The 14,679-nt window shown below is 41.6% G+C and overlaps 1 protein-coding gene across 1 annotated transcript in view; it reads left to right on the top strand.

The window, feature by feature from the left end:
• The first annotated feature begins 3,036 nt into the window (after positions 1 to 3,036).
• LOC115203856 (tetratricopeptide repeat protein 33-like) overlaps positions 3,037 to 14,679 on the top strand; it is a 42,203-nt gene continuing 30,560 nt past the window's right edge. Inside the window, exons 1-3 of the mRNA XM_029768905.1 lie at positions 3,037 to 3,348; positions 9,338 to 9,354; positions 14,023 to 14,026. Coding sequence (XP_029624765.1) covers positions 3,122 to 3,348; positions 9,338 to 9,354; positions 14,023 to 14,026 — 248 coding nt within the window. The 5' untranslated portion in view covers positions 3,037 to 3,121. The remainder of the gene's footprint in view (positions 3,349 to 9,337; positions 9,355 to 14,022; positions 14,027 to 14,679) is intronic.

Here is a 14,679-nt window from a genome sequence, read left to right as displayed (position 1 = left end):
TAGAGTCCTAATGATGAGCTTGGAGGGTACTATAGTGTTGAAGGCTGAGCAAAAGTCAGTGAACAGCATTCTTACGTAGGTATTCCTCTTGTGGGAATGGGCAGATGGGACAGGGCAGTGTTCAGGGCGATGGCGATTGCTTCATCTGTCGATCTGTTGGGGCGGTATGCAAATTGAAGTGGGTCTAGGGTGTCAGGTAAGGTAGAGGTGATATGATCCTTAACTAGTCTCTCAAAGCACTCCATGATGACAGAAGTGAGTGCTATGGAGCGATAGTCATTTAGTTCAGTTACCTTTGCTTTCTTGGGTACAGGAACAATGGTGGACATCTTGAAGCAAGTGGAGACAGCAGACTGGGATAGGGAGAGATTGAATATGTCCGTAAATACTCCAGCCAACTGGTCTGAGCATGCTCTGAGGACGCAGTTAGGGATGCCGTGTGGGCCGGCAGCCTTGCGAGGGTTAACACGCCTAAATGTCTTACTCAAGTCAGCCACGGAGAATGAGAGCCCACAGTCCTTGGTAGCGGGCCGTGTCGGTAGCACTGTCTTATCCTCAAAGTGGGCGAAGAAGGTGTTTAGCTTGTCCGGAAGCAAGACGTTGGTGTCCGCAACGTGGCTGGTTTTGCCTCTGTAGTCCGTGATTGTCTGTAGACCCTGCCACATACGTCTCGTGTCTGCACTGTTGAATTGCGACTCCACTTTGTCTCTGTATTGACATTTTGCCTGTTTGATTGCCTTACAGAGGGAATAACTACACTGTTTGTATTCGACCATATTCCCAGTCACCTTGCCATGGCTAAATGCGATGGTTTCCGCTTTCAGTTTTACGCGAATGCTGCCATCTATCCTTGGTTTCTGGTTTGGGTAAATTTTAATAGACACAGTGGGAACAACATCTCCTATACACTTCCCGATTAACTCAGTCACTGTGTCCGTGTATACGTCAATGTTATTCTCAGAGGCTACCAAGAACATATCCCAGTCCGCGTGATCAAAACAATCTTGAAGCATGGATTCTGATTGGTCAGACCAGAGTTGAATAGACCTTAGCATGGTTACTTCCTCTTTGAGTTTCTGGCAATAGGAAGGGAGGAGCAAAATGTAGTTGTGATCTGATTTGCCGAAGGGAGGGCGGGGGAGGGACTTGTAGGCATTTAGAAAGGGGGATCGAGTGTTTTACCAAAGCAAATACTACAGTCAATGTGTTGATAGAACTTCAGTAGCGTTTTCCTCAAATTTGCTTTGTTAAAATCCCTAGCTACAATAAATGCGGCCTCAGGATATGTGGTTTCTAGTTGGCATAAAGTCCACTGTAGTTCATTGAGGGCCGTCGTGGTATTGGCTTGACTATAACTGAAGAGAATTCTCTTGGGAGGTAATACGGTCGGCATTTGATTGTGAGGTATTCTAGGTTGGGTGAACAAAAGGACTTTAGTTTCTGTATGTTATCACAATCACACCATGAGTTGTTAATCATGAAACATACACCACGCCCTTCTTCTTCCCGGAGAGTTCTTTATTCTTGTCTGCGCAATGTACTGAGAACCCAGCTGGCTGTATGGATGGGGACAGTATATCCCGAGAGAGCCATGATTCTGTGAAAGAGAGTATTTTACAGTCCCTGATGTCTCTCTGGAAGGAGATCCTCACCTTGAGCTCATCTACTTTAATGTCCAGAGACTGAACAGTAGCGAGTAATATACTCGGAAGCGGTGGATGGCGTGCACGCCTCCTGAGTCGGACTAGAAGTCCACTCCGAATACATCTTCTACACTGACGTCGTCTTGGAGCAGCCTCTATGATAAGTTAAATTGCCCTGGGGGGTATGAACAAAGGATCCAATTCAGGAAAATTGTATTCCTGGTTGTAATGCTGGTGATTTACCGTTACTCTGATATCCCAAAGTTTTTTTCTGGCTGTATGTAAAGTGTAGCACATGGGGATGAGTGAGTGAAACTTACTCCTCAGCCTGAAGGGTCCCCACTTGTGCCAGTGAATAGCTAAAGTGGCTTCCAAGAAAGATGACACATCCAGATGGTTGAGAGCCTCACAGCTGAAGTCATCCACTGAGGTCACTCACTCACTGCTGAAGGCACATGCAATGATGCTTCTGTTTCTCCTGATCTCTTTTCTTCCATTCTTCCTCTCATTCCAACCCCTAAACCCCCACCCACTCCCCCACCTCCAATATCAACCCTACATATCCATTTTTATCTTCAGAAAACTTTTTTGCATTTCATTTGAACATGTTTTAAATCTTAATTGGAACCACAATACATTTCTAATGAGGGTCACTTTCATAGTCAAAATCAAATCAAATTTTATTGGTCATATACACATATTTAGCAGATGTTATTGTGGGTGTAGAGAAATGCTTGTAGGAGCTAGAAGCAGAGCTGCTATATCTGTCGGCGCCATCTTTCAGGTTTAGCTGTTCAACTTCAGTACTTGTCAATGAATCACTGATTGACTTTGAACTCAGAAGTAAGACAACAGGGTCAAAGATGGATGCTCTGGAACATGTTAATGTGGGAATATTGAAAACATGTTGCAACAACGACATTCTGTTACAATGTAACTACAATCAGCTGTCAGCACATTTTCCTGATAATTACACATGATCTTACAAGAGGAAGACTGACCCACACAGATAGCTAGAGACTTTTCAAAATAATTGTGCTGTACCTTTCGTGCACCCACATATTACTTCAAAATATCTGTAATGTCCCTTTAAATGTTGTGGTTAAACAAACAGGAGCTTCCGGGTTAAATAGAAAGCAGCACAGCATCGGTAACCGCGTTATGAGTGTTGAAAACGCAATATATCCAGCCACATATTAAATCAAAAGCATTTGATGAAGAATGAATAACAGTTATCGAGGTTAACGGTTAGACGTTAGCTATATGCTAGCTAACATTCAGACATTAGCTTGCTAGCTAGCTATAGTAACTCACTTTCCACGCTAGCCAATTCAATGTGAACAAACCTGCCTTTTTGACATTCCAAACTTAAGGTTAGAAGTCTCAAGTGTCTGTCAGCAGTAGCGAGCTATTTGCAAGCAGAGAGGTTTCACAATTCTACAGTAACGTTACAGATAATTGACTCATTCCTGTAAAGGATGGCTTCGGTCGGCTGGAAAAGGAAAGTGGGCGAGCGGGTCTCCAAGGCAGCGGTGCAGCAGTTTGAAGCCGCAGTGGAGAAGCCGGAGGAAGATGGGGTAGGCAAAGAGGACGAGGTGGACTGGCTTTATGCAATCAAGCGGCGCCGGGAGGTCCTGCTGGAAGACTTCGCTGCCAAAAGCAAGAGACTAAAGGAGGAAGGGGTGGTGCTGGCACAAGAGGGCAGGTGAGGGTGACAGCCTTGTCCATGGTCCTGATGTTCTTACTTCATTTTTGGCAGGAGTGCAAACTCCGGCTAGGTAGCTATAAGGGCAAACTTTGTGGCAATGTCAAGTTGAATACAGTTGTCTGTCACCCATGGGCTGCATGTCACCCTAACTGTACAACAAAACCTAGGGAGGGACCATATAATAGGACCCAGAGAGGGATGGACAGATGGACAAATGCTGCAGAAGTGCCTGTAAGTGACAGACTGGTGCCAGGGCCTGTGGAAAATGGCTCTCTGCCTTCAAGTTAAGTTTTATTGTCACGTGCACAGGTACAGTGAAATGCCTTTCTTTCTCTTTCCCAACAATGCAGTAATCAATATCTGTAGTACTATTTTAAAAAAGTAGGAACAAAAACACATGAGAAATAGAACACGAGAAAGTAAGTAAGCTATATACAGGGTCAGTTCCAGGGTCAGTGCCAATACCATATTTACAATGTGCAAGGATACTGGAGTGGTAGGGCTGTTGCGGTGACCATATTACTGCCACTCCAGCAGCCATTGGTCATGACCACAGTCAACTTCCACATGACTGTTGAGTCACGGTAATCTCCTTTTATGCGCTCTGGACATGTGTTGGTAGTACCCAACTCGCTAACGAGCATCAGGACGCTAATGGCCTGGTACTCAGTGCTCTATTCTCCCTCTAACCACTCTGACATCATTGCAAATGCAATCTAAAATCGCATCAAACACTTATCAAACACGTATCATGCTTTTAAAACTCATCATTAGGCTACTTTTTTTTTTACATCACTGTGGTGATCCATTTGAAGAAAGAAGTTAAACAACAGGTTGAAACTGAGTGGAAAACATAGTTGTTGTGGATGTTGCTATAAAGCCAAACACAACGAAATGGACAGTGCTTTCTAAGGTGACAATTAATTCAAAGCATTTAACACCCATACACTTATGCATACAGGTCTAAAGAAACATGATATGATGTTTTCATATATGTTTTAATTTGTAAGACATTAAAGTTTATCATTCACAACTAAATTTGGCAAATAATTCTAAATCTACCATATAGGACCTGTTTCAAATGATCACTTTTGCGCTCAACATAGCCTCTTCATATGCGCACTCGCTCCGGAATGGGGGAAAAAATCCTTTCTATTTTATTCAGCTAAGTTCAATGATATTATTACATGAAAGCATGTAATATAAAATAATGGCATGGGACTTAAGCTCATCTTGTCAGCTAAATGAACTAGCCTACAGGCTATATGGCATGGCACATAGCCAGATAACATACAGTAGGCCGACTCATAGCCTATTCGGTTCTTCTAAAAACCATTTTCCTCATATCATAATGTTTCTTCAGAGCTGCCTAAAATAAATGATGGATTTATTGTGAGGGTGTATATAAAATGAATTTATTTAAGTAGAGATGTTCCAAATGTCTTCTATGTGTGGAGGCCTGAAGATGCTAAACATGGTTATGTTAAAGGTTCCAGGGTGGGTTCCATTCCTAAGATTAGTATTGACATTTTCCACTGGAAAATGCACTGAGCCCATTTTACGGGGCCTCTGATTTTTGTATCCACTAGATCAGGGCTCTCCAACCCTGTTCCTGGAGAGCTACCCTCCTGTAGGTTTTCGCTCCAACCCCAGTTGTAACTAACCTGATTCAGCTTATCAAGCAGGTAATTATTAGTCAGGTGCGCTTGATTAGGGTTAAAGTGAAAACCTATAGGACGCTAGCTCTCCAGGAACAGGGTTGTAGAGCCCTGCACTAGATGGAGAAGAAGCAATGTACTAGGCTGTGATGTGGTGATGTACTAGGCTGTCCTCACCATCCTCTGTAGAAGCATGCGATCGAGGGTGGTGCAGTTGACTTACCAAGCAGTGATGTAGCCAGTCAAGATTTTATTGTAGTCAACTGCCTTGATGACAGCTTTGTACATACACTCTTGGCATTCTCTCAACCAGCTTCAGCTGGAATGCCTTTCTAACCGTCTTGAGTTCCCACATATGCTGAGCACTTGTTGGCTGCATTTCTTTCACGCTGCGGTCCTACTCATCCCAAACCATCTCAATTGGGTTGAGGTTGGGTGATTGTGGAGGCCAGGTCATCTGATGCAGCACTCCATCACTCTTCTTATTGGTCAAATAGCCCATACACAGTCTGGAGGTGTGTTGGGTAATTTTCCTGTTGAAAAACAAATGATGGGATGGTGTATCGCTGCAAAATTCTTTGGTAGCCATTCTGGTTAAGTGTGCCTTGAATTCTAAATAAATCACAGACAGTGTCACCAGCAAAGCACCATCACACCACCTCCTCCATGCTTCACGGTGGGAACCACACATGCAGAGATTATCTGTTCACCTACTCGTCTCTGCGTCTTACACAGACACGGTGGTTGGAACCAAAAATCGCAAATTTGAACTCATCAGACCAAAGGACAGATTTCCACTGGTCTAATGTCCATTGCTTGTGTTTCTTGGCCCAAGCAAGTCTCTTCTTCTTATTGGTGTCCTTTAGTGGTGTTTCTTTGCAGCAATTCGACCACGAAGGCCTGATTCACGCAGTCTCCTCTGAACAGTTGATGTTGAGATGTGTCTGTTACTTGAACTCTGTGAAGCATTTATTTAGGCTGCAATTCCTGAGGCTGGTAACCTCAGATCAATGTATCCTCTACAGCAGAGTTAACTCTGGCAGTCCTCATAAGAGCCAGTTTCATCATAGTTTTTGATGGTTTTTGCGACTGCACTTGAAGAAACTTTCAAAGTTTGACATTTTACGGATTGACTGACCATCATGTCTTAAAGTTATGGCTTCAATGTATGGCTTCAATGCCATACAACACTCCTTCCGTGGCCTCCAACTGCTCTTAAATGCTAGTAAAACTAAATGCATACTCTTCAACCGATCGCTACCACACCCGCCCGCCCGGCTAGCATCACTACTCTGGACGATTCTGACTTAGAATATGTGGGCAACTATAAATACCTAGGTGTCTGGCTAGACTGTAACCTCTCCTTCCAGACTCATATTAAGCGTCTCCAATCCAAAATTAAATCTAGAATTGGCTTCCTATTTTGCAACAAAGCCTCCTTCACTCATGCTGCCAAACATACCCTCGTAAAACTGACTATCCTACCGGTCCTTGACTTCGGCAATGTCATTTACAAAATGGCCTCCCAACACTCTACTCAGCAAATTGGATGTAGTCTATCACAGTGCCATCCGTTTTGTCACTAAAGCCCCATATACTACCCACCACTGTGACCTGTATGCTCTCGTTGGCTGGTCCTCGCTACATATTCATCGCCAAACCCACTGGCTCCAGGTCATCTATAAGTCTTTGCTAGTTAAAGCTCCGCCTTATCTCAGCTCACTGGTCACCATAGCAACACCCACCCGTAGCCCGCGCTCCAGCAGGTATATTTCACTGGTCATCCCCAAAGCCAACACTTCCTTTGGCCGGCTTTCCTTCCAGTTCTCTGCTGCCAATGACTGGAATGAATTGCAAAAATCACTGAAGTTGGAGACTTATATCTCCCTCGCTAACTTTAAACATCAGTTGTCAGATCAGCTTACAATTGCTGCAGCTGTACACAGCCCATCTGTAAATAGCCCATCCAACCAACAACCTACCTCATCCCCATATTTGTTTTTGTTTTTCTGCTCTTTTGCACACCATATTTCTACTTACACATCCTCATCTGCACATCTCTCACTCGTGTTAATTGCTAAATTGTAATTACTTCGCCACTATGGCCTTTTTATTTCCTTAGCTTCTTACTTCATTTGCACACACTGTATACAGATTTTTCTATTGTGTTATTGACTGTACGTTTGTTTATCCCATGTGTAACTCTGTTTTTTTGGTCTTGGCCAGGTCGCAGTTGTAAATGAGAACTTGTTCTCAACTGGCCTACCTGGTTAAATAAAGGTGAAATAAAAAATAAATAAAATAAAAAATGATGGACTGTCATTTCTCTGTGCTTTTTTGAGCTGTTCTTGCCCTAATATGGACTTGGTCTTTTACCAAATAGGGCTATCTTCTGTATACCACCCCTACCTTGTCGCAACACAACTGATTGGTTCAAACGCATTAAGAAGGAAAGAAATTCCACAAATTAACTTTTAACAAGGCACACCTGTTAATTGAAATGCATTTATGTTGACTATCTCATGAAGCTGGTTGAGAGAATGCCAAGAGTGTGCAAAGCTGTCATCAAGGCAAAGGGTGGCTACTTTGAAGAATCTCAAATGTAAAATATATTTGATTTGTTTAACACTTTTTTTGGTTACTACATGATTCCAAATGTGTTATGTTCATAGTTTTGATGTCTACACTATTATTCTATAGAAAATAGTAAAAATAAAGAAAAACCATTGAATGAGTAGGTGTCCAAACTTTTGACTGGTGCTGTATATTTTGATAGAGCGAAGTATCAGCTGTCACACCATAAATGAACAACCTCCTAATTATACTTTTTTTCTCTCATAAAATGCAACTTTCTGGACTTATGTAAACTCCGTCAGACACCATAAAAGGCATTTCATTCTTACAATTATTATCCAACAAGTGTTTAAAGGCCTTGATTAATTCTAGCATCAACACAAATCTCCATACTTATTTTGTTTGTTTTGTTTTATAACACTTACATGCGCCAGGGATCGTCTAAGACCAGTCACCCGGACAGGTGATGAAACTGAGGAGTATTTCTGTCTGTAATAAAACTTCTGATTGGCTGGGCCTGGCTCCCCATGGCTGCGCCCCTGCCCATTCATGTGAAATCCATAGATTAGGGCCTAATGAATTCATTTCAATTGATTGATATCCTTATATGAACTGTAACTCAGTAAAATCGTTAATTGTTGCATGTTGCGTTTCTTTTTTTTTCAGTATAATTTGATCCCCCCCCTGCCTTCTGTTTACATGACAGGATTTTACTCAGAATTATCAGAGAGAAGCAGCTTCTGGAAAAAATCAATGCTGGCCTTCTGGAAGTAGATTCTGGAAGTAATCAATTCTAATATAATATACAGTGAGTGTACAAAACAATGGGAACACCTGCTCTTTCCATGACTAAAGCCCTATTCTCACAGTACTAGTATTACTATAGAACGTTGGTTATGCAATTATTACCCCAGCATGTCCGTTTTTCCAGTGGACGATTTGGACGGGATTAGTTTTACCAAACTGCCCCTGTAATAAAAATGTTTCCTCATTCACAATTGACGGTTATGACGGAAGCCTGGAGGCTCTTCTAGGCGTGAAGATATTTCAAATGTCTAAGGATAGGCTGATATTGACCTGATGACCTTCAGTTTGGAGAAAGTCAAAATAATAGTGTATATCAATAAGAACCATTAACTGTAACCTATGCAGACATTTAATAATTACCTGACGTATTTGGCAAATCATCAATTAATTGGCACAATATCATCCACTTCATCTTTCAAAAGAGAAGTATGGCACGAGGAAAGTTGATATGTGACAAAACAGATCATTCATCTGTAGGCTATGTGCATAGCACTTTGTTTTAAGCGTCTATTTGTTCCCATGTTCTTACCCAAACTGGGTGCAGCACCTGTGAAACTCTGTAACATCCCTCAAAACACAGGGATGACGATTCGCATGGGATAAGTATTATCAGAGGACCTTGGAGTTTGCCGACCCTATCCGAATAAGGCTATAGGCTGACCAGATTAATCCAGGTGATATCTATGGTCCTTTAGGATTGCGTTGTCAAATGTGGCCAGAAGAGGGAGCCATTGAATTGGGAAGGCTCTGTATCAGCTAGGCTACTTTGTAGTGCAGCATTTTCCAATGGGGTCAACCTGATTTGAAAATGGGGTCGCGAGAGAAACTCTGGAGGAAAAAAATTGCGCTTGGTTCATAGAACCAACTGGTACACAGCTCGAACACCCATGCATTCCCCACAAGACATGCCACGTGAGGTCTCTTCACAGTCCCCAAATCCAGAACAGACAATGGAAGGCACACAGTAGTACATGGAACTCTATTCCACATCAAGTAACTGATGCAAGCAGTAAAATTTGATTTAAAAACGATTAAAAAAAAACCTTATGGAACAGTGGGGACTGTGAAGCAACACAAACATTGGCAAACACACACACACACACGATAACATACGAACTATACATACACATGGATCTAGTACTGTAGATATGTGGTAGTGGTGGAGTAGGGGCCTGAGGGCACACAGTGTGTTGTGAAAGCTGTGAATGTATTGTAATGTTTTAAAATTGTATAAACTGCCTTAATTTTGCTGGACCCCAGGATGAGTAGCTGCTAATGGGGATCCAAAATAAATACAAAAATAGAACCGGGGTTACGTCAGTCACCTCTGGTAGCTGCTAGATTCAGTTGTAATAAACACAGCGGCTTCTGTTTTCTTCATACAAATGTGGCTCTATCTTTTGAACCGTTTTAAGCTACACAATATTATGACCACCCCATCACTGAAATATAAGACTGTCAGGAACATGTATATGTTTTATGTTTCCCTCTACAAGCCACGTATGACTCATTAGAAAAGAGTGGACAAGACTAAATTGGACCGGGGAAAAATAACTTCATCAATGATGATACCTTTCTGATGCATTTCAATGTTTGATCATTTCTAATGAGCACCGGGGGAGCTGGAGCTAATGATGTTATGTCTGTCTGCTGCTGACTTCCCAACGTGGAGCAGAAGATTATCAGCCCTGTGTTCTCTGCTCGGTGGCAGGCAGATGTTGTAGTCAGTGCGTTATATTTCTCATTTGTTGTGGTTATTCCCTATCAATTCTCAAAAAAGCATATTTGCAGACATTTGGAATATTCCAGTAAAACTATAACACAGAAAATTATGAAATGACTCAAGGGGAATATAATGTTCACCATATATGTAGGCTGCAGATGAATCTGAACTGTAAAGAATGATATGAAAAAGTTCCAAGATGAGATAATGAGATGACTCGAGTTTTACTTCCTATTTGTTTCCCAACAGCAGTCTATACTTCCTTCAGATTGAAAGACTATCAAAAGTGTGTCAAAAGTACTCTGACTGATTTGTAATAGACTGTCAAGTAAACATTGGAGTAAACTGTTGAAGCAGCAGCTATTCTTCCAGGGGTACACTCAAACATAGAACATGACAAAATACAGAACACTAATGGACAAGAACAGCAACACAAATTTTAACTAAGAACACTACGAGTAAAGAACAAGATTACCAAAGTCAAGTTGAGGCGAGTTCCCAAAGGTGACACAAAACTGTGATATAGGAAAATAAAATAAATAAATTAATAATACTAATCTCAAACATTCAAATGCTTTGTCAAGTCGACACTGATTGCGTGTCTTGTGGGGTATGTCTGGGTTTGTGAGCTGTGTGTTAACTGACTGAACAGACGATTCGGTACTTTCAGCATGTCCATACTTCTTACAAAGACCAGCAGTGATGCACTCACCAATTAAATGGGTGAGGTGAGCCTTTTGTGTCTGTAATCCCTTTGCCCTTTGGGACAGGTGTTTATGAGTGGGATATTAATCCCCCCTAGGGACACTTAACCGATTTTTACTGTCAATAGCAGCAATGACGTCTTTTCTTAACGCTTGAAGGAAGTCATTTAACGCTAGTAATGCATTATTTGAAACCAGGATGTTTGATAAGGGATAAACCAATTAACTATGCCTCTCGAGTGGCGCAGCGCTCTATGGCGCTGCATCACAGTGTTGAGGTCTCACTATAGCCTGGGGTTCGATCCGTGACCAGGAGTCCTATAGGACGATGCACAATTTGGCTCAGCGTCATCCGGGTTTGGCCAGGGGGGCTTTCCTTGGCTCTTTGCGCTCTAGCGACTCCTTGTGGTGGGCCGGCCGCCTGCAAGCTAACGATGGTCGTCAGTTGAACGGTGTTTCCTCCGACACATTGGTGCAGATGGCTTCCGAGTTAAGCAAGCAAGTGTTAAGAAGCAACGCGGCTTGGAGGGGTCATGCTTCAGAGGACTCATGACTCGACCTTCGCCTCTCCCGAGACCGATGGGGAGTTGCAGCAATGAGACAAGATCGCTATTGGATATAACGAAAATTGGGGATAAAAAAAACTGTTTCTGCTCATTACAGTGAGTGTACAAAACATTAGGAATGCGATGATAGACTGACCAGGCCTTATTGATGTCTCCTCTTAAATCCACTTCAATCAGTGTAGATGAAGAGGAGACAGGTTAAATATTTATTTTTAAATCTTGAGACATGGATTGTGTTTTTCTGCCAATCAGAGGGTGAATGGGCAAGACAAAGATTTGTGTCTTTGAACGGGATATAGTAGGTACCAGGGGCACCGGTTTGAGTGTGTCAAGAACTGCAAAGCTGCTGGGGTTTTCACGCTCAACAGTTTCCCATGTGTATCAAGAATGGTCCACCACCCAAAGGACATCCAGCAAATTTGACACAACTGTGGGAAGCATTGGAGTCAATATGGGCCATCATCCCATGGAACGCTTTCAACACCTTGTAGATGCCATGCCCCAACAAGGGCAAAAGGGGGTGCAACTCAATATTGAGAAGCTGTTCGTAATGTTTTGTACACTCAGTGTATTTTATGAGTTTTTGAAGGTTGTTAGTAGCCTAATCCATAATATTCTGTTATATATTTAAGACTCTTCATATCAACAATCCAGTCCTGCCCAAGGCCCAGCTACTCAGTCATATTCAAACTCTCCAACCCTCCCTTCTCTCTCTGTCTCTCTCTGTTGTCTTTCATCAGAGTTAATCTTTCATCAGACGTTCATCATCAGATATTCATAATATTTTTATCCTTACCAGTAGAATGAATATGATCAATCATTCTTTGTCATTAACCACAAGTGTTTAGCTTGAAGGAGCTGACAGTCATGTGTCCCAAATGGCAACATATTCCCTATATAGTGCACTACTTTTGACCAGGTTCCATAGGGTGCCATTTGGGACGCAGTCACACAGTAATTACCTGACCGCTATGTCAGCGTGATCGTTCGTTTCTCTGTTCCACATTTGTCCTTAGGTGGGATGATGCTATTGAAAAATGCAGCTTTCCCAAAAGTTGTTTGATTGAATTTTAATAAGAAATTGAAAAGATGTTGATATATGTCATGCTGAGTCAGAGCTATAATCAACCTCCGTCATCTTGTGTACATCTGGTGACGGACAGCATACATAATTACCCTGTATTGTAGTCATGCAGCCATGTGTACGTCATGTTTTTGTGCATTAAAAATGTTTAATGAGGGGCAATTCTAGGGTAATGGTATTATGCTGAGACTTTTTTCACTTTAAAATGTTTGCCAAACAAAGACCATTGATTTCAAAGTTAAGGCCCAATGCAGCCATTTTATATCAAAATCAAATAATTTTGGGGATTTTGTTAGGACTGTCTGGAAGTGGTCTGAGTGGGGAGGGGAAAAGTAGCTGTTATTGGCAGAGAGGTTTGGAACCCTCTTTATTGGTCTATTAACTAATTTACCGCATGGTGATGTCACCATGGAAATTTGAAACTCCTACCCATGATGCAATGGTCCTGTGTAGATTGTATTTTCAACCAGCAATTATCAGGAAATAAAACAGATTTCTTTAGTGTGTTTCATCAGCTGTTGTACAATATGATATAAAACACAGGCAGTGTTTCCCCTAAGATGTTTTTCAGCAGCGGTGGCAAAGTTTGCCAGAGGTTTCAAAGCTAATTCCCTGCAATTGTACACATTTTACCATGGCTTATGCCATCTGAATGACTCAAACATTATCAATTATCAACAAAATCAATTAATTTTTGGAATTTCAGATTCTCCATGACTGTCTAGTAGTGATTGATTGTTTGTTCTCAAAGATGATCTTATTAAAAATATGTTGCTCCATTATCTTTTCTACATACTTTCTGGTTTTAGTCATTTACGTTTACACTGAAAACGTTTTCAGTGGCGTCCACAATTTAGCAGTGGTGCAAATGGATATAGGGGAGACTGAGAGGAAAGAACAGAATTTTGACTGCACTGGGCATTTAACAAACCATACAACTCTATGCACAATGACTACTTTGAACAATTTTAAATAGTAAATATAAAAAACATTTACTGTAAAAACTGAGCAGATGCTAAGTTTGGTAACAGAATTACAGTAAAGTCTCCCTCAGTTGTTGATTTTGCTGATTTTACAAAAACACATTTACAGGAAGAACTGTGCAGATACAAAGTTTGGTAACAGAATACATAATTCTGTTACCATGGAATTACTCGTCATTTTAATTTGTTTTTGATGGCATAATGAAGACCAATTTGGCTCACTCACTAGTCATTAATTTCACAAAAATTGAATAGGGGAAAAGATTCCCAATAATCAGTTGAATCAATCGAGATATTATGTTCAGCTGAAATATAATTATCAAGCTAAAAGTGGGAGTTTCTCGTGGAACAAACTACGCAGTGATGTGAACATGCATCTCACACACACACACTCACATGAACACATACATTATGCTAGATATGGAATGTCATTATCCTTGTACAGTATGTGACCTTTGCAACTGACCTTTCAGCCAATGAATGCCCAAACCCCAGACATTAGATCCTGTTGCTCACCCTACTTTACCAGACGCATGTTGCCAGTGGTGACCAAGTGTAATTAGGTTAGTCAGAGAAGTAACTAGATTCTGCTGAGGAAATTGTCTCTCTGGAACAGTATGGCTGGCCAGGGGTTTTTAGGGCTGGGTGGTGTTCATTAGGGCATGCATGAAACCATTTTAAAACGTTTTGCAACGGAAATGGGAATTAATGTTTCTCATTGAACCAGTAAGTCCATATAGTCCCTCTCTGTTTTTTCTCAATTTTCTTCTGTTTGGTGCCTAATGAACAGAACCCTGCATCCTGCCGGTTGGGGAAGGGATGTCATTTGCGGTGTTTCCCTCCTGTAACCACATTGACCCTGATGTCAGCCTGCTTTACTGAGGGTTAGATCCCCCTGAGGCCTTTTAAAGTTTGTTATCTGGTTAGACCGGGCAGATTACTGAGGGTTAGATACCCCTGATGTAATAAAGCATCTTCCCGTAATCAGTGTTGGGGAAGCTACTCTGAAAATACAGTTTGCCAAGCTACCAATTACTTCACACTGGAAAAAGTTAAGCTACACCAAAGCTACCCTTAAGAAAAACATAGTGTACTTAACTAAAGTTACTTTGAAAAAGTAGTTCACCGCATCCAAACTACTTTTGATAAAGTATCACATGTACAGTCGTGGCCAAAAGTTTTGAGAATGACACAAATATGAATTTTCACAAAGTCTGCTGCCTCAGTGT

Source organism: Salmo trutta, chromosome 12 (assembly GCF_901001165.1).
Source record: "Salmo trutta chromosome 12, fSalTru1.1, whole genome shotgun sequence".
Lineage (NCBI taxonomy): Eukaryota > Metazoa > Chordata > Actinopteri > Salmoniformes > Salmonidae > Salmo > Salmo trutta.
The sequence above is the reverse complement of the archived record's forward strand: the minus strand, read 5'-3'. Positions and strand labels throughout refer to the sequence as shown.